The 17,905-nt window shown below is 37.5% G+C and overlaps 1 protein-coding gene across 1 annotated transcript; it reads right to left on the reverse strand.

Annotated features, from left to right (window-relative positions):
- Positions 1-1,383: 1,383 nt before the first annotated feature.
- Positions 1,384-17,708, reverse strand: LOC121856503 (ATP synthase subunit O, mitochondrial-like). Its single transcript, XM_042352099.1, has 6 exons — positions 17,624-17,708; positions 14,696-14,740; positions 14,221-14,331; positions 4,644-4,776; positions 4,076-4,188; positions 1,384-1,815 (listed from the first exon to the last, which is right to left on the reverse strand). The coding sequence occupies exons 1-6, from the start codon at positions 17,648-17,650 to the stop codon at positions 1,615-1,617; spliced, it is 630 nt and encodes a 209-aa protein (XP_042208033.1). The 5' UTR covers positions 17,651-17,708; the 3' UTR covers positions 1,384-1,614.
- Positions 17,709-17,905: the final 197 nt, after the last annotated feature.

The raw sequence follows: 17,905 nt of genomic DNA on the forward strand, positions 1-17,905 counted from the left end.
CCTACTGCAAAAACTACAACAAGCAGTTTCTGCATTCAAAGCTACTGCCCCACGGCAGCCTTCCCGTCGCCCTGAACACATCCCTCCTGCACTACTCAACGCCGAGTATGTCTTCGTCGGGCGCGATGCTCACAGCAACCCACTATAACGCCCCTATGACGGACCCTTCCAGGTTTATGCACGACACCGTCAGCATAAATCGAGTGAAGCCGGCCACCTTACCCGTTGGGCCCCCAGCCCAGCATTACCCCCAATAAACCATGCCTACACCAGTCTGCCCGCAATTACCACTTGCAGCAACACCTTGTCCAAAACATTTCTGGGCACCCTCTTTTCATCCTCAGGTACCTACTGCTCCTGTCGTGGACCCTGCTCCTGACGTGAACCCAGACACCCCAACCAGTGACCTTGAGGACTTTGCCCCTGCCGCGAGAGTAGCACCTCATTCCTCGCCTGTTCGACTTTCTCTCATCTACAACCCTCCTCCTCCCACAGGCTTTGTCACACTAGACGGAGTCGTCACCCGCAGCAGCCGAGTGGTCCACACCCCTGCCTGTTATATCTCACATGTGGGATACAACCCTGCCGACAACAAGTCTCCTACAGCACTCGGAGAGGAGGGGGAGTATTCTTATTTATTTTGCTAAATATAGACCCTGTATTTGAATTTGTCTTCTACTTGTTCCTCTCGATTCATCATCATCCAGTATTGTACCAAGATTGTCATTATCATACTACACTGTACTGTACAGTATGACTCGGTTAAAACTACACAGTTTAGTACTATCCTCTGTATATGAATATTTCAATTCTATTCCATAATATTTTAGATTCATCCAGTCTTGTTCTCAGCTCTTGCACTGCCCAAACCATATAAGCATTAATAACATGGTGACATTTACTCAAAACCGTACTGCCACTTCTTAAGTATTTCTGTTCAACACCATAATACCGTACTGCACCTTCTTCAACTCAATAAATATACTGTATCTTCCACTTTTTTTTTACCATTACCTTTCTATACTCTAAATTTGTTCTTACCACTAGATTTTTTTATTGTTAATATACTACAGGGTGACTACATCACGAACAAAAAGTAAATCTCAACTCATTTATTGTAAGTGTAGTGACATCTCCATGTCCTATCTTTTATAAGTTTATATGACCTTGTAATCCAGGGTCAGGTATAAAACTGTTCAGCTTGTGTAAAAACCTAATAGCGCATTTTGTATTGGTTTTTACCGTGTCAAGTTTTCAAGTAAGAATACATAAAAACCCTGTAAGGTGGTAAAAATAACTTACATAAAGCTGGTCTGTGTAATTTATAATTACATATATAAAAAAAAAAAAATCCCCAAAATATGTTCAATAAAAAAACTTATGTTTACATAAAACTTTTAATTCACTTATACATTCCTTATGTAATTTTTTTTTATGCAAGCAGAACCAACCATTCATAATTCTGGTGGTGACAATACAAGCTATTTGATGAGGAATGCTGTACAGGTATTGCCATTATTACCATATTCTGAACTAGAACATTAAGTTCCCAAAAAGAATATCTACACGTTCAGAAGATAAACTATACATATGACATTTTCAATTTACATTAGCCTAAACAGCCTGCTGGAGAAGGCCTGTGTATCTGTTGATCTTGGTGGCCATCGACATGTCAATGTACTTATCACCAACTGACACCAACATGCCACCAATGATGGAGGGGTCAACCTTCAAAGTCAACTGAAGACTCTCTCCTGGTTGTAGGAATGCTTTGAGGGATGACTCCAGCTCTTTCTTCATGATAGCATCTAAGGGCTGGACAAAAAAAACAAAAAAATCTTTAAAATTTAAAAACTAGGTAGTACTGTAGTAATTTATTTTAAATAGAACATTCAAGCAAATACAATAGATCTTTTTATTGTTTCAAAAAGAGGATTAACTTTGACCATTTGTGGAAAGAGACTACAAATGGTACAGTAGTAAATGAAATCACATAAATGGGGTCTTGTTTAACAGTGAGAAAGCATAGGTTGAGAAAACAATGTTAAAAGAAGGAAGCAATGAAGGTAACCAAGAAAACTTTGGTGAATAGATAAAAGCCAATGGAACGATCTTGAAGACTGCAAGGAAGTGTGTGTTTGTGTCAAATCTTTTTTTATGTATGTAAGACGATGACACACTTATTATCCCTCTCGCGCACCATGACGCAAATCACATCAAATCATTGGGCAGCACTACTTGCATTGATGTCGCAAATTGTATCATTAAACTTTAAATAATTTGCAAAAAAGGTTTTCAAGACAACTGAATCTTATATGACTGCACAATCTCATGAGGGAAGCTTCCAGAGTACCAAAGCGCGAGCCGAGTTCCGCTGTCCATCAGCTATGCTGGTGGGTCACATTTGCCCCATTATCTCCTCTCCTACCATCCCCACTATTAGCCGTATAAAAATTTCAAAGCCACCGCTGGAAAGTTCATGAAATTCTTCTTCTAAAACTATGATAATACCTTGGTAGGCTTGTGAGAAAATATCCGAGATATGATGTTGGGAACACAAATGATTTTTTTTCTTTATTCGGAGTAAAAAATATATATACAGTGGTTCCTCGGTTAACGAACGGTTCAATTAACGAATTACCTCCCATAAGGATCTTCAATTCGGTTAACGAACAAAACTTCGATTAATGAAATCCTTACCACAAACACGTTTTGTTGTGAGCATCAGCTGATCGGTTAGTCTGCCAATTCAGTAATCTGTTCTATGTATACATTCGTTTCCAGTGGAGTAAATATCAAGAAAGTTGGGCTCTTTAATATTTGTGCATTTTTTATATTAAAATTATTAGTCATTTTAAAATTTAGTTAACATATTGATAATGTATGCAGTACAGGGAATTAGTATTTTGTGCGCCCATCAGCCGCTTGACTCACCCACCAGGCATCAGTGAACATCGATTGTGTTGGTGTTTTGAATATTTTTGCATTTTTACATTAAAATTATTGGTCATTCTGAAATTTAGTTAACATATTGATAATTTATAGTGCAGTGCAGTGTTGATTTAAGTAAAGTAATCTCAAATTACACCTAGTGAACTTAAAATTTTATTGGTGAAATTGCTGCATCAAGCATGGGTCCCCTGAAAGGTGATTTCTCCTCCATCCTCATTTCCTTCTCTTCTCCCTTCTCCTCCACCCCCACTTCTAAATCCCATCATCATCATCATCATCATCATCAACCAGGAACCTTCTACATGCACACCTCAAAGTAAGTGTACTTTACTGTATTTTTTTTTACTTATTTTGTATTTTTCTGAGCTGGAACCAATTACCCAATACCCCATTGAAACAATGGATTAGGTTAACAAACGACTCTGGAACGAATTGTGTTCGTTAACCGGGGGACCACTGTATATGCAATACAGTATATAGTTCTAAGTCTCTTTCTGCTTATGTTAAAACCAATACAATAGCATACCCAGAGATATATAAATCACAAGGAAAAAGATTATTGTTGGATAAACTGACTGCAGAAAAAAGATGCCCAGACTGCACGCGAGTGCTACCATATGACTTTTTTAATGGTCACAAATTAAAAAACTTTTGCATGCACGAGAGGGTTAAACTCTTGATAAACTCTTAATCTATGAAAAGAAGCAACCTACACCAAGAGCAACCATAGATGTGAAAGTATAAGCAACCTACACCAAGAGAGACCACAGATGTGAAAGTATAGGAAAATTAACGAGATTCCAAATCAGAACAGTGGTAAGCTCACTGCCAAATCTGACTTTTGACACAAGTTCACTTTATTTCTACAAAGTATCTATCAAAAAAAATTTATCTAAAAAAAATTGTCAGCTATAACAGTGACCTTAACAAAAAGGTTGAATCTGGTGTTACTATAGTGTTCACAACAATTATACAGTATACCGTACAATATAATCAAATCAAGTTTCATTAACTACCATACCTGAATTGTAACAAGGTTATGCTCAAGACAAATTTAACCTTTGACAATCAGCTGTGACACATACCATCAACTGGCAAATTAACAAAATACACAATAACAAACCTTGGCAGTGGTGACCTCACACAAAACTTCTCCTCGGACTGCAGCCATAATAGTTTCAAATGCACCAATGACCCCCTCGACATTTGACAAGCGACCATTTTCAGTAAGTGCACCTAATAATATAAAGTCATTAGCAGTACAGTAACACAAAAATTTAGGAAAAAATATAAGTATTAATTCAACTCCAACTTAATGTATCTTGATACATATTTAACTATATTGAGTGATCTCTCACAACCATCAATTAATTTTAATTTCACTACATTCCTTGTACAATCAAAGACAATAGTTGTGTCGCGGTTTAGTCTAAAGATTAAATATAACTCGTGAAACATTATGGAAGCCCTACCACAAGGCAGAGCGCACCAAAAGTTTACCCCTTCGGCACGTTTTCACCAAATTTCACGACACAAAGTTTGTCTTTCATTGTATATGTACAGTAAAATGGAGAGCAAATAATTTTAAGAAAATTATCTGTAATGACCATTCAATGTTTGATTTTCAGGCTAAACATAACAATGTTAGGTTCTTTTAATTCAAAATGAACAAACAAATTAATCCAACTTACCAAAAAGGTTTGCTGTGAGGGCATTGGCTTTCTTTTTGGTCATTACTGAATCAAGAGCTTGCTGCTTGAGCTCCTTGCTCAGAAGGGGATTTAAGAGGAATTCCTTAAGCTGGAGGTCTGTTTTTAATAAGCCCTGAAAAAGCCAATAGAGTAGAACTTCAATAAATCGGATTAATTTGGGAAGACCCCAGTCCGAAAAAGGCGAATACGGTATATGGGGTGGTGATGGTGGGGGGAAGAAGAGATAACATTGTTTATCTGAACTGTTAAAAAAAATCAGTTATGTTATTACTGCACTTCAACAACTAAGATCTTCAAGTGTATAACAAGGTTATACAATAAAAAAATATGTAACCATTCTCTGGGTTGAAAATCAGACTTGTAAGTCTGGTTGTCACCGAGATGATTGTTATTTACTGTAAAGTGTTATTTGCAAGTAACCACAGGATTTGCCTCATGAATAAAGAGAAAACTGTATGCTGTACAGTAATATAAAGACAAAAATAAGAACAAATAAGTGTAGGAGAATAATTGTATGGGGAAGACATGTTTATCTGGGAGCAGCGAGCAGGGGGGTAGCATGGGTGGGTGGTCCCTAACTCCTTTAAGTTTAACACTTCTTTATGCAATTCCACCACAATTCTCATATAATATAGGATCATTTGGAGCCAAGGTTGATAAAATATTATCCGAAAGGAATTAGCTTTCCTGAAAAAAGAATACCACACTGAAAACCATGAGTCAAACAGCTGTACGGCTTACCACAATGTCTGTCTTCACCACTTAGTAAAATAGTACAGTACAGTTATGTATTTATCATCACTTAATAAATACTATTGCAGTGTATTTATCACCATTTAATAAATACTATTGTAGTATACTTAGCATCAATAAGTAATATTTTAGTGTAAAGTATTATGCACTGCATATACCTTGGTTTATTCATTAATCATTTGTCTAAGTGTACAAGTAGGTAGTAGGGAGCTACCAAACAGGGAGGTACTGCCACCTGGGAAGATAATGTAAGCATAATGTGTTGTCTAATGGTAGACCCTGCTGCCATATGGCATCACGAAAATTGGGACCAAGCCCCAGGTTGCTGATCTGACTTTGTCTCATTTACACACAATTGCTGGCTATCAATTGTTTCTCTTCCTATTGGCAACACAACATACCTATATTGTTTCTCACTTTTGATATTTTTTTATTTTGTATTTCTTTATGGTCCTTTATTATTATTATTATTACAGTGTTATTATTATTATTATTTTATCCTAAAATTTTTATTATAGATTTTATTTACTATGAATTATTATTATTATTATTATTACATTTTCGCCCCCCGGCTGAACCCCGGTTAATGAATTCCATACGAATTTTCCCCAACATGTTTTCGGCTGCTCACCAGCTGTAGTACTAGTCCGCCAATTCAGTAATCGGTTCTAGAGCTTAAATTAGTTACCATTTTAGTAAATATCAAGAAGGTTGTACTATTCAATAATTTTAAAAATTTTACATTATATTTTTTTTAGTAATTTTAACAATTATTGAACATAATTGAAGTACAGGAAACTAATTTTTCGCATGCCAAACAGCCACTCAACACACCAAGCTTAGCGTCAGTTTGTGTATCGGTTCAGTGAAAGGAACATCTTGTTTGAGACTCTTCAACATAAACTCTTTTTTTCTGTTTTTACACTCAAATTATTGGTCATTTTGAAATATATTTTACATATTGATAATTTATTGAGCAGTGTTTATTTCAAGAAAATATTCGTTATTTACAGCAATAACTTAAAATTTCAGTGTTGAAATCGAATCCAGCATGGCTCCAAAGAAATCGAGAAAAGTTATTTCAATCCAGGTAAAACAGGAAATAATAAAGAAACATGAACAGGGCATTTGAACTAATGTGCTTAGTAAAGACTATGGCATGTCGGCATCAACTGTGACGACAATTCTTGAACAGAAAGACAAGTTCAAGGAAGTGAAAGCGAGACAAATCTACCAGACTGTTTAAAGGTAGATCATTGATATCAGAAACAGAGAGGTTACTTCTCATTTGGATTAGGGAAAAGCAAATGAAAGGTGATTCAGTTTCTACAGAATTTATTTGTGAAAGAGCCAGGGAGATTTACGAACATTTAAAGGAAGATCAACCTGGTTCTTCTGGCACAGAGTTCGAAGATTTTCTGGCCAGCAAGGGCTGGTTTGAAAAATTTAAGAAAAGAAGTGACATTTTCAGTGTTATTAGGCATGGTGAGGCTGCAAGTGCAGATAAAGGAGCAGCAAAGTTTGTAGTGGACTTTAAGAAACTGGTGGATGAAGAAAATTATCTTCCACAGCAAGTGTTCAATGTGGACAAAACTGGGCTGTTCTGGAAGAAAATGCCCAAAAGGACATTTATCACCAGAGATGAAGCCTCTTTACCTGGGCATAAACCCATTAAGGACCGACTCACTCTGTTGCTTGGTGCCAATGCTTCAGGGGATTTCCGACTGAAGCCTATACTTGTCTACCACCCTGAGAACCCCAGGGTGTTCAAGCAACAAAAAGTGGTAAGAGGAAAGCTTGGAGTTTATTGGAAGTTCAACCGTAAGGCATGGGTGAAAAGACAGCTCTTTAATGAATGGTCTGTTGAGGTGTTTTGCCCTTCTCTCAAGAGCTACCTAACAACCAATAAACTCCCTTTAAAGGCTCTTCTCCTTATGGATAATGCCCCTGGTCATGACCCTGAACTTGCCAGCACTTTGGAGGCTCAATTTGACTTTGTCAAAGTGTTGTTTTTGCCTCCCAACACTACATCAATCATGCAGCCAATGGACCAGAATGTGATCAGCAACTTCAAGAAGTTGTACATGAAGAAAATGTTCAGGTGGTGTTATCAGGCAACTTCCACTGATCCTGAACTAACACTGGCACAGTTCTGGAAGACACAATTTAACATCCTGGAGGCTGTAAAATTTATTGTGTCCTCATGGAGAGAAGTCTCCATTTGATCCCTCAATTCTGCATGGAAAGCTTTGTGGCCATCAGCAGTCCATGATTTTCAGGGGTTTGAGGAAGAAGCAGAGTTGGACAAGGAAATTGTGTACATTGGTCAATCATTGGGCCTCGAAGTGGAGGAGGATGATGTGGAAGAGCTTGTGATGTCTCATGAGCAGGAACTTACTCCTGAAGACTTGCAGCAACTGGATGAGATGTTGGAGGCTGACAGTGGTGAGGAGGAAAGGGAAAGTGATGACCATATGTCTACTTCAGATTTGAAAGATGTTGTTCACTACTGGGAGAAGTTCAGGAAACTGGCTTCAAGGCACCCAGATGTGGAAACAAACAGAACCTATTTTGTGTAATGTTGAGGACAGAGTGGTCTCCTTCAAACATCAGTTGATGATGATGAGAAATGCCCCACAACCAAAAATTGACAGTTTCTTTACTAAAAGGTATCGGAAAACAGATGCTACCCCTCAGCCTTCCACTTCAAGAATGAGAGAGAATGTTCCTGCTGGAGAATCTGTCAGTCCAGAGGTTCCTGACATTTCCATGGAAGGTGACTCACCTTCCAAGAAGCAATAAAATGCTTCTCCTCCACCCCCACTTCCTTCTCCTCCACCTCCCACTTCAAATTCACATCAGCATCATCATCCAGGAGCCTTCTACATACACACCTCAAAGTAAGTGTACTTTACTGCATTTTTTTTTACTTAGGTAATTTTCGGTGAGCTGGAACCAATAAACCAAAAATCCATTGAAACAATGGTTTCAGTTAAAAAAAATTTTCGGTTAACGAACAACCTTCTGGAACAAATTGTGTTCGTTAACCGAGGGACCACTGTACAGTATTGTATTTTTCTCTATTATTGAAGATGTTATATTAATCATGATGAACCATAAACCATAAGAGGCCAATCATATGAGAATATAATCCTGAATCAATAAATAAACCTGACGAATGCGACAACACCTCATCAGCCCCAGCCTGCTTATAAACTCAAGTCTTAGTTCTCAGTATGCCTATAGCAAATCTGATTACTGTAGACCACTGTACAATATTCAGTAAGCGAATTCCGATACAGTCTCTCCTCGACTTACGACAACCCAGACATACAACCGCCATGGTCGTATAAAATATTTTTCACTTTACGTATTTTCGAGTCCCGACGTTTGGTCGTAAAGTGACAGCTTGGGCTGGGCCGCCTCTTGGTGTACAGCATCCACACCGTAGCCCGCTCAGTTGGTGTTTGGCCATCGTTATTGTTATTAGTGATCGTGCTCTGTACTGACAAAATTTTCGTTTGCAATTCCCTTTAAAATGGCTGGCAAGCGAAAAGTGAGAGTTCTCGTGGTGCTGAGAAGATTAGAGACCATCAATTACTTTTGAAATGAAAATGAAAATAATAATGCAATATGAAAATGGAATAACGGTAGCAACCATTTCACGCGACCTTGGCTTCTCTCACTCGACGATATCAACAATTTTGAAGGACAAGGAACGAATTCGTGAGGTAGCAAAAAGAATCAGCACCTATAAAGGGAACAATAATAACGAAAAAAAAAAGACAAGGTCCTCTTCGTGAGATTGAGAAATTACTTGTGATGTGGATGGAAGATCAGCTGCGAAAGCGTGTACCCTTAAGCCTTCTAACCATACAGGCTAAGGCAAGAAACCTTTTTTGAAAGAGATGGCAGGAGATGAGTGCAACCAAATCTTCACAGCAAGTCACAGGTGGTTCCAAAGGTTTAAGAAACATTACAGTTTGCACAGTGTAAAGGTGAGTGGAGAGGCAGCTACTGCTGATGTGGGTGCTGCTGAAGCTTTTAAGGAGGAGCTAGATCGTGTCATCGTGGGGGGAAATTACTGCCTGAGCCTGAGCAAATATTTAATGTGGATGAAACTGGAGGCGCATGCCAGAACGGACATACATCCACAAAGAGGCAAAAATAATGCCAGGATTCAAGGACAGAATTACACTTCTGTTGGGGGGGGGGTAGCTAGTTTCAAGGTAAAACCCTTCATGATATACCATTCAGAGAACACAAGGGCTTTTAAAAATGTCAGCAAGCACACACTGCCAGTGTTTTACCGCAGTAATAAGAAAGCATGGAAGACCATAGTACTGTTTGAGGATTAGTTCCGAGTTGTTTCATTCCACGAGCCAAGGAGTATTGTCTGCAACAAGGGGTTGCATTCAATATTTTATTAATTTTAGATAATGCTCCGGGACACCCACCACACCTCTATCATCCAACCCATGGATCAAGGTGCTATTGCTGCCTTTAAAGCGTAATATTTATGTACGACCTTCGCTCAGGATATTGCTGCTACTGAAGGTGAGAAAACGCTCAGGAGTTTTGGAAGGACTACAACATTTTGCAATATACAAAGAACATAGCTGCAGCATGGGATGAGGTTACAGGTCAGTACATGAATGGAACATGGAAGAAGGTCCTGAAAAGATATGTGAACAGTTACAAAGGATTTAATGAAGATGAAGCAATTTCTGAGATTGGTAACAAGATAGTGCAGATGGGTAAACATCTGCACTCCCGAAAAAGTTTTCAGTGAAACAAATGGCAGAGGCATTTGCTATTATTAAATAAGGGGATGCAAATGTTTGACGGAATGGATCAAAATGTTGAGCATTTTTCAAAAGTTGACAGACTGATACAAGATGCACTTGCTTGCTACAGGGAGATTTACAATGAAAAGAAAAGGCAAACTGTGCAGTCTAAATTGGACATATTTTTAAGAAGTCCCCCACTGCTGCTGTCTCATGCCCCACCAATGCTACCTCTTCACTCCCTAAAGATGATCCAATACCTTCAACAAGCAAGTATGTTAGCCTGTCTGAAGAAAGTGAACTTGATGACCCACCCAGCCCTGTCTCCTCCTCTGCTTCGTCCAATTAATGTAGTCTTCATGCTTAATTAAAAAATTATTGAGGCCCCGTGTGCATTCAGCTGACTACATTAAAGGTAGGTGCACAGTAACACTTTGTTCATTTTTCATTAGTGATCACTTTTACTGTACTGTATTTCATTTTAATATTTCTATGTATTATTTTCGCCTTTTCGACTTACGACTTGGTCATTGGGACGGAACCCCGTCGTAAGTTGAGGAAAGACTGCATTTTGAAGTTCGATTTACGAGGTTTTATTGTAAATGAAAAATTTAACTGAAGTCTTCGGCAGACAATAAAAGAGAAATAGAATAAACATGTGAAAAATTAATTAAAGTGGGAAAACTGGTAATAATTAAAGCATATCAATCTATTTAAAACTGATGTTTAGAAAGGTAAATTTCTTCCCCACTTCAATGATTCAAATGCATTAAAACAATTTGAGGTCACCCCTACCACTAAAGACTCAATGCATGATGCTAAAAAAAAAATTAAACATGATATACTAAATGACAGCCTTTATTAAAAGGCTATACAGTGTTCCCGCAATTAACGAATTAGCTCCCATTAGGATTTTCAGTTCCATTAACGAACAAACCTTTGATTAACGACAGCCTTACGAGAAAAACACTTTGTTGTGCGCATCAGCTGATCGGCTAGTCTGTCAATACAGTAATCTGTTCTATGTTTACATTCGTTTCCAGTGGAGTAAATATCAAGAACGTTGTGCTCTTGAATATTTTTTTCATTTTTTATATTAAAACTAATGGTCATTCTGAAATTTAGTTAACATATTGATAACATACAGTGCAGAAATTATTATGAAACATGAAGAAGGCATTAGAACCAATGCACTCTGTATGGCATGTCATCATCGACTGCCTGTACAATCAGCTGTTTGATATGTAAACAAAGCTACCCCGGTACCAGGAATACGACATACACACCTCAAAGTAAGTTAAAATACAGTACCCCCTGTATTCTATTGTTTTTTATTTATTATTGTACAGTATACTGTACAGTCCAGTACAGTGGTCCCTCGGTTAACGAATTAGCTCCCATAAGGATTTTCAGTTTGATTAACGAAATCCTTACGACAAACACGTTTTGTTGTGAGCATCAGCTGATCGGCTAGTCCGCCAATACAGTACAGCTACTCCTCGACCTACGACCGCCTTAGTCGTACCATAATTTTGTAAAAATACGTATTTTCGAGTCCCAACGTTAGTGATTGCACTGTGTACTGACAAAAAATTATTGTTTGTAATTAACTTTAAAATGGCTGGCAAGCTTAAAAGTGAGAATTTTGTGGTGCCGAGAAGAAAAAGAGACACCCAATTTAGATTTTCTATGTACTATTTAAGCATTTTCGACTTACGACCTGGATTTGGTTCCCTAACCCCGTCATAAGTCAGGGAGGAGCTGTAATTGGTTCTATGTTTAACATTCGTTTCCAGTGAAGTAAATATCAAGAAAGTTGGTCTCTAGAATATTTCTTCATTTTTTTATCAAAATTATTGGTCATTCTGAAATTTAGTTAAAATATTGATAATTTAGACAGTACAGGGAACAGTTTTTGTGTGCCCATCAGCTGATTGAATCGCCCAACAACACTTCTCAGTTTAGCTTTGTTTACAGTGGAGTGAACATAGATTTTGTTGGTCTCTTGAATATTTTTGCATTTTTACATTAAAATTATTGGTCATTCTGAAATTTAGTTCACATATTGATAACATACAGTGAAGAAATTATTATGAAACATGAAGAAGGCATTAGAATCAATGCACTCTGTAAAGAATATGGCATGTAATCATCGACTGCCTGTACAATCAGCTGTTTGATATGTAAACAAAGATGCCGGGAATACGACATACACACCTCAAAGTAATTTAAAATATAGTATTCTATTGTTTGTTATTTATTATTGCACAGTATGCTGTACAGTACAGTACTGTATTTAGTTTATATTTAATGTTTTAATTCTATTACTGGTACACTATACTGTACTTTGTACAGTGGTCCCTCGGTTAACGAGCACAATTCGTTCTAGAAGGTTGCTCGTTAACCGAAAAATTTGTTAACTGAAACCATTGTTTCAATGGGTTTTTGGGTAATTGGTTTCAGCTCAACGAAAATTGCCTAAAGTCAATAAAAAAAGGTAGTAAAGTACACTTACTTTGAGGTGTGTATGTAGAAGGCTCCTGGATGATGATGATGATGATAGGAATTAGAATGGGGGTGGAGAAGGGAGAAGAGAAGGCATTGGGGTGGAAGAGAAGTAACCCCATGGCGCCATTTCACACAAAATTTTAGTTCGCTAGGTGTAATTCAAGATTATTTTCTTTAAATCAACACTGCACTGCATTATATATTGTCAACATGTAAAATAAATTTCAAAATGACCAATAATTTGACTGGAAACAGAAAAAAAGCATTTATGTTGAAGAGTCTGAAGCATGATGTTACCTCCACTGAAAAGACACAGAGACTGACGCCTGTATGGTGTGTTGACAGGCTGTTTGGCGCGCTAAAAACTAGTTTCCCTGGACTTAAATTATGTTAAATAATTGTTAAAATGACTAAAAATTTTAATATAAGACTTTTTAAATTATTGAATAGTACAAACTTCTTGATATTTACTAAAATAGTAAGGAATTTAAGCCCTAGAACCGATTACTGTATTGGCGGACTAATATGACAGCTAGTGTGCAAGCGAAAACATGTTGAGGGGCGCTCGTAAGGAATTCGCTAATCGAGGGAATGCTCGTTAACCTAAGTTAAGAATATTATGGAAGGTAATTCGTTAACCGAGGAATCACTGTATGTACTTTTTCTGTGAGTTGGTACCAATTACCCAATATCCTATTAAAATAATATTCAGTTTACGAAATTTTCGGTTAACAACCGACTCTGTGGAACCAATTGTGTTGATTAATCGAGGGACCACTGTATTCAAATAAATCAAAATGTAAATGCATAAGCCAACAATTAAAAACCGTACGGTAATCATGGAGCAGACGGATAATATCAAAACACATTGTTCTATTTTGTTCATTTTTTTCTTCAGCTGTTCTTTGGATGACAGTAACTAATAGAACCTACCCAAACAGCCAAAGAAACGTAACTCCCTAGGCAGGGAGCAACTCCCCCTCCTACGCCATATTAAACAAAGTACCTGTACTTACTTTTATATCTGATACCAATAGAAGTAACATTCTTGAAACGACAAAGTGTAATTTTATGTTTTTGTGGACAAGAGAGTACGTGCCGACATGGTAGATTTTTGGGTATTTATGATAATTCATCTATTCCATGTACAATACATGCAGAAACATCACTTTAGTGTCTTATGATCAGTTTTTACCGTGCTTTACCCCGCAATATTCCTCATCCTTCACAACCTGATTTACAATCACAGAAAAGAATTTTCAAAATTAAAGATAAATATTTACAGTACAATTAAAATAAAAAAAAATTGTACAAGTTTTATTGCTTACTATCACCAAAAGAACATGTGGAAAATATTAAGGAAATCGAACAACTCCCGGTGTTAGCCATCTGCTCCACTATTACCAAAAATACTTGTAGCTGTATGTGCTGATCTGATGACATGGTAAATGACAACATATTGTAATTACATCTTTAATGAACTAGAGCATATCAGGATTCTAACTTACAGAAAAGACCTTCATATCCTTGTCAACAGCATCTAAAGCCTTTTCTTTTGAGGCTGCTGAATACAGTGCAGTGGCATAGCGGCCCTCCAACCCAAAGACCTGAACCGGTGGCTGGAATACAGAAGAGCTTTTTTGATAAATTCAACAAGCAAAAAGGATACAAAGATAAAAAAATCATAGGGATAGGCACCTAGCAAACAAAATGACCTAGCTAAAACAAACCTACCCACCCTCTAAATCTGGGTCCAGGTGGTTGGAATTGCCTGTTTAAAATAATTTCATGATACCAAAATTGGGTATTACTAACTTTATGTCAGTGATACTCTTTACATTACGTATATTGTTCAAGTTTATGCTTATTTATCAAATCTAGACTTTTAATCAAATTCTGTACTGTATATACATAATGGCACAAGTTCTAAAATCCATAATTATGTAAAACTGATTTTCTTTTAAAAAGTCCTGTACCACCAACCTGCACCAACTGCTTGGCAGCCACTGAAGTGGAGAAGGTCCTTGCCTGTAAATGAAGGTCCACAATTAGATTTTGACATTTTGATTATTACACGAAAGCGCTTGGGAACTTCATGTTTTCTTCTTTCCTTGTGGTTATCAGCATATACCTAGATCACGCGCACCTACAGTGATTTACTTGCATATATATATATATACTGTATATATATATATATATATATATATATATATATATATATATATATATATATATATATATATATATATATATATATATATATATATATATATATATACATATACATATATATATACATACATACATACATACATACATACATACATACAGTCTACGCGGAAGGTTAAGGCACAAATTGGGCTGTGACTTCACTTTTAGCACAAATCGTTTTACCCTCAAGATAGGGATAAATTTTGATCAGAAATATTTAGTCACAATTCTAACGGCATCTGGAACCCTTAGGCGACAGCTGTCACATAGTAGGAACCGCTCAGTCTTTGTTTAGGTTGCGTGGGTGGAGGTTATTGTACCCATGTGAGCGCCACGTGCCGTGATTTTACGCCTGAGTTACAGTGCTTTATCGTGTGATTTCTGGGTCTTTAAGATGTCCAGGAGAGTTACTAAGCGTGAGGATATTGCACAGGTGATTGGTTTATACAAGGCTAATCATAAAGTTACTGAAGTAGTTGAATTAACCGGTGTGTGCCGCCGGTCAGTGTACCGATTCATCTCGGAGTTTGAGGCAAACAGCCAGGAAGAGTTGCCTACCCCTAAATCCCCCTAAACCCAGGTCTGGGCGACCACGGCTTACGTCTCCTAGAACCAGGAAGGTGATTGCTAGGCAAGTTAATGCTAATCCTAAGCTCACGGCCCGGGAATTAAAGCAAGCTAACCCCGGACTCTTTGGTCACGTCTCCTTAAGGTCGGTGCAGCAGCTTCTTCATGACGATCTCGGTTATCGCGCCTACCGACCACGCCGTAAGCCCCTGCTGACTGCTGCCCAGAAGAAGAAGAGGATCACTTTTGCGAAGAAGTACAGTGTCTGGTCCCTTCAGGATTGGAGGAACGTCCTGTGGAGTGATGAAGCCACGTTTACAGTGAGTGGTTGTGGTCACAATAGGGTGTACCGCCGGCCAGACTCTGACCCGCTCGACCCAAGGTACACCGTCAAGACGGTCAAGCATCCTGATTCAGTGATGGTATGGGGTTGTTTCACTTATTACGGTGTTGGTGAGTTGGTTGTGCTTGAAAAAAACATTAAAGTTAACCAGGGTGTGTACCTCGAGCTTTTGTGACGTTCTGCCTGAATCGTTTGAGAAAACACGCGCTGTCGTGTTCATGCAGGACGGTGCTCCCTGCCACACAGCCAAGTCGGTTACTCAGTGGTTGGAGGATTGCCAGGTTTCATATTTTAAGGGCTGGCCTGGCAATTCCCCCGACATCAACCCTATTGAGAACCTTTGGGGGCTCATGAAACGTCGCCTACGTGACCTCGACACCTCGTCCATCCCCAAGCTCACCACAGCAATTAAGCAACTGTGGGCCAATTTCACCCCACAGCACCTGCAAAACCTTGCAGACAGTGTTCCACAATGACTGAAAGAGGTGCTGACGAGGAAGGAAACACAACAAAATACTAGGGGTGGGTGAGTGTTATTTTCATTTTTTTATTGCCTTAACATGATTTTTATTTTTCCCCACGGTGTGCCTTAACCTTCCACAGAGACTGTATATATATATATATATATATATATATATATATATATATATATATATATATATGCAGTATATATATATATATATATATATATATATATATATATATATATCATGTAGATCCACAATGGTGTTCTCTCGACCTCAGTATAGTGTCCTAAGTGTAAGAACGAATGTAAATATCGTCAAGACCAACATATGTGGCTTTATGGTAACTCGTTCCTTATTCCAAAGACAAAGAAACGGTGTTCGTACACCATCAGTGATTACAAAGGAACATTTTTAAAAACGTGCCATATTCACCTGTACTAATCTCAGAATCGAACCAGAACCAGGCCAATAAGGTGCGAAATAGGCAATTCCATCATATGGTGAAAAATAAGCTAGGTCAGGTTTATATGCCTGTTTTTCTAGTGTTTTTTTTTCTTCTGTATTTTGTATTCGATTAACCACAATTTTTGTCGGAAAACGCCCCACCCAAAACCCCAGATAACTAAAAAAACAGATAATTCACGATGGAAATCAAAGTCAACACACAAAAATACAGTAGAAAAACACATTCATCCCACAGCTTCCAGAGATGGACTTGTTTGTCATGATTTGCTTTTCTTGTGCACCATTTTAGCTTGTGCTCAGCAACTAGTTGTAATTGCAAATCGACCATTGAGGTTTCTCTGTGAAGAAGCGGGTAGGGTGAGATTAGTTCTTTGCTGCTCGGCGGTTTATGCACAGGTGCCAAATCACCTCCATTTGTTCTGTATTGTTTATTTACCAATGTTTTCATAATTTTCTTTAATATATAATTAAAATTCAAGTATAATAATAACACAATGCTTCCCGAGTCGTCTGTATACAGGTGTAATTTCTATTAGTGTAAAATAATTACTTAAAATTTTTCACTAATACCAGCGACTGTTAGTGGTGACGAAATGGAATTGATATTGGTGACGAACCGTGTAAATATAACACTTCCACACAGTTTCGTCCAATTCCATCAACTTCTTCTGGTATTTATCTCAATCCTAACCAACAACCGGACAAAAACCTAGTCCATAAATTATAAAACGAAACCGGCAAACACTATTTTAAGTTACATAAGCCGTGGATTAACCCAGATTATCCTTCCTCATCAAACTGTACTACACGTAAGGACCGGTTTAACATGAGACATACAACAATAATTATTATATGCACCAGAATTCCAAACCGTGCAGCAGCCATGGTGGACACCGGTGTAGGGCAGGGCTGGAGTGAGACTATAGTGAAGTATAGAACTGTCTCTTGGTTCACTTCTACATATGATAAAATTACCACCTTCATTTAGAATTAAAGATATATATAATTTTTGTTATATAAAAAACTATTAAATTCATATAATTATATTAGTATTTTATTTAAATGAAAGTTTTTGATCGTTCTAACAATACGTGCATGATAAATATTTATATGTAAAATTTATTATTGATTAATTTATTC

This window comes from Homarus americanus, unplaced genomic scaffold (assembly GCF_018991925.1).
Source record: "Homarus americanus isolate GMGI-L3 unplaced genomic scaffold, GMGI_Hamer_2.0 scaffold1024, whole genome shotgun sequence".
Taxonomy (NCBI): Eukaryota; Metazoa; Arthropoda; class Malacostraca; order Decapoda; family Nephropidae; genus Homarus; species Homarus americanus.

Coding starts and splice junctions, on each gene's coding strand:
- LOC121856503 (XM_042352099.1), bottom strand. CDS start 17,650: ATGGCTGCTGCACGGTTTGGAATTCTG. Junction 14,741..17,623: donor CTGCACGGTTTGGAATTCTG/GTGCATATAATA, acceptor CTTCATTTACAG/GCAAGGACCTTCTCCACTTC. Junction 4,777..14,220: donor AGGATATGAAGGTCTTTTCT/GTAAGTTAGAAT, acceptor TGGCTTTTTCAG/GGCTTATTAAAAACAGACCT.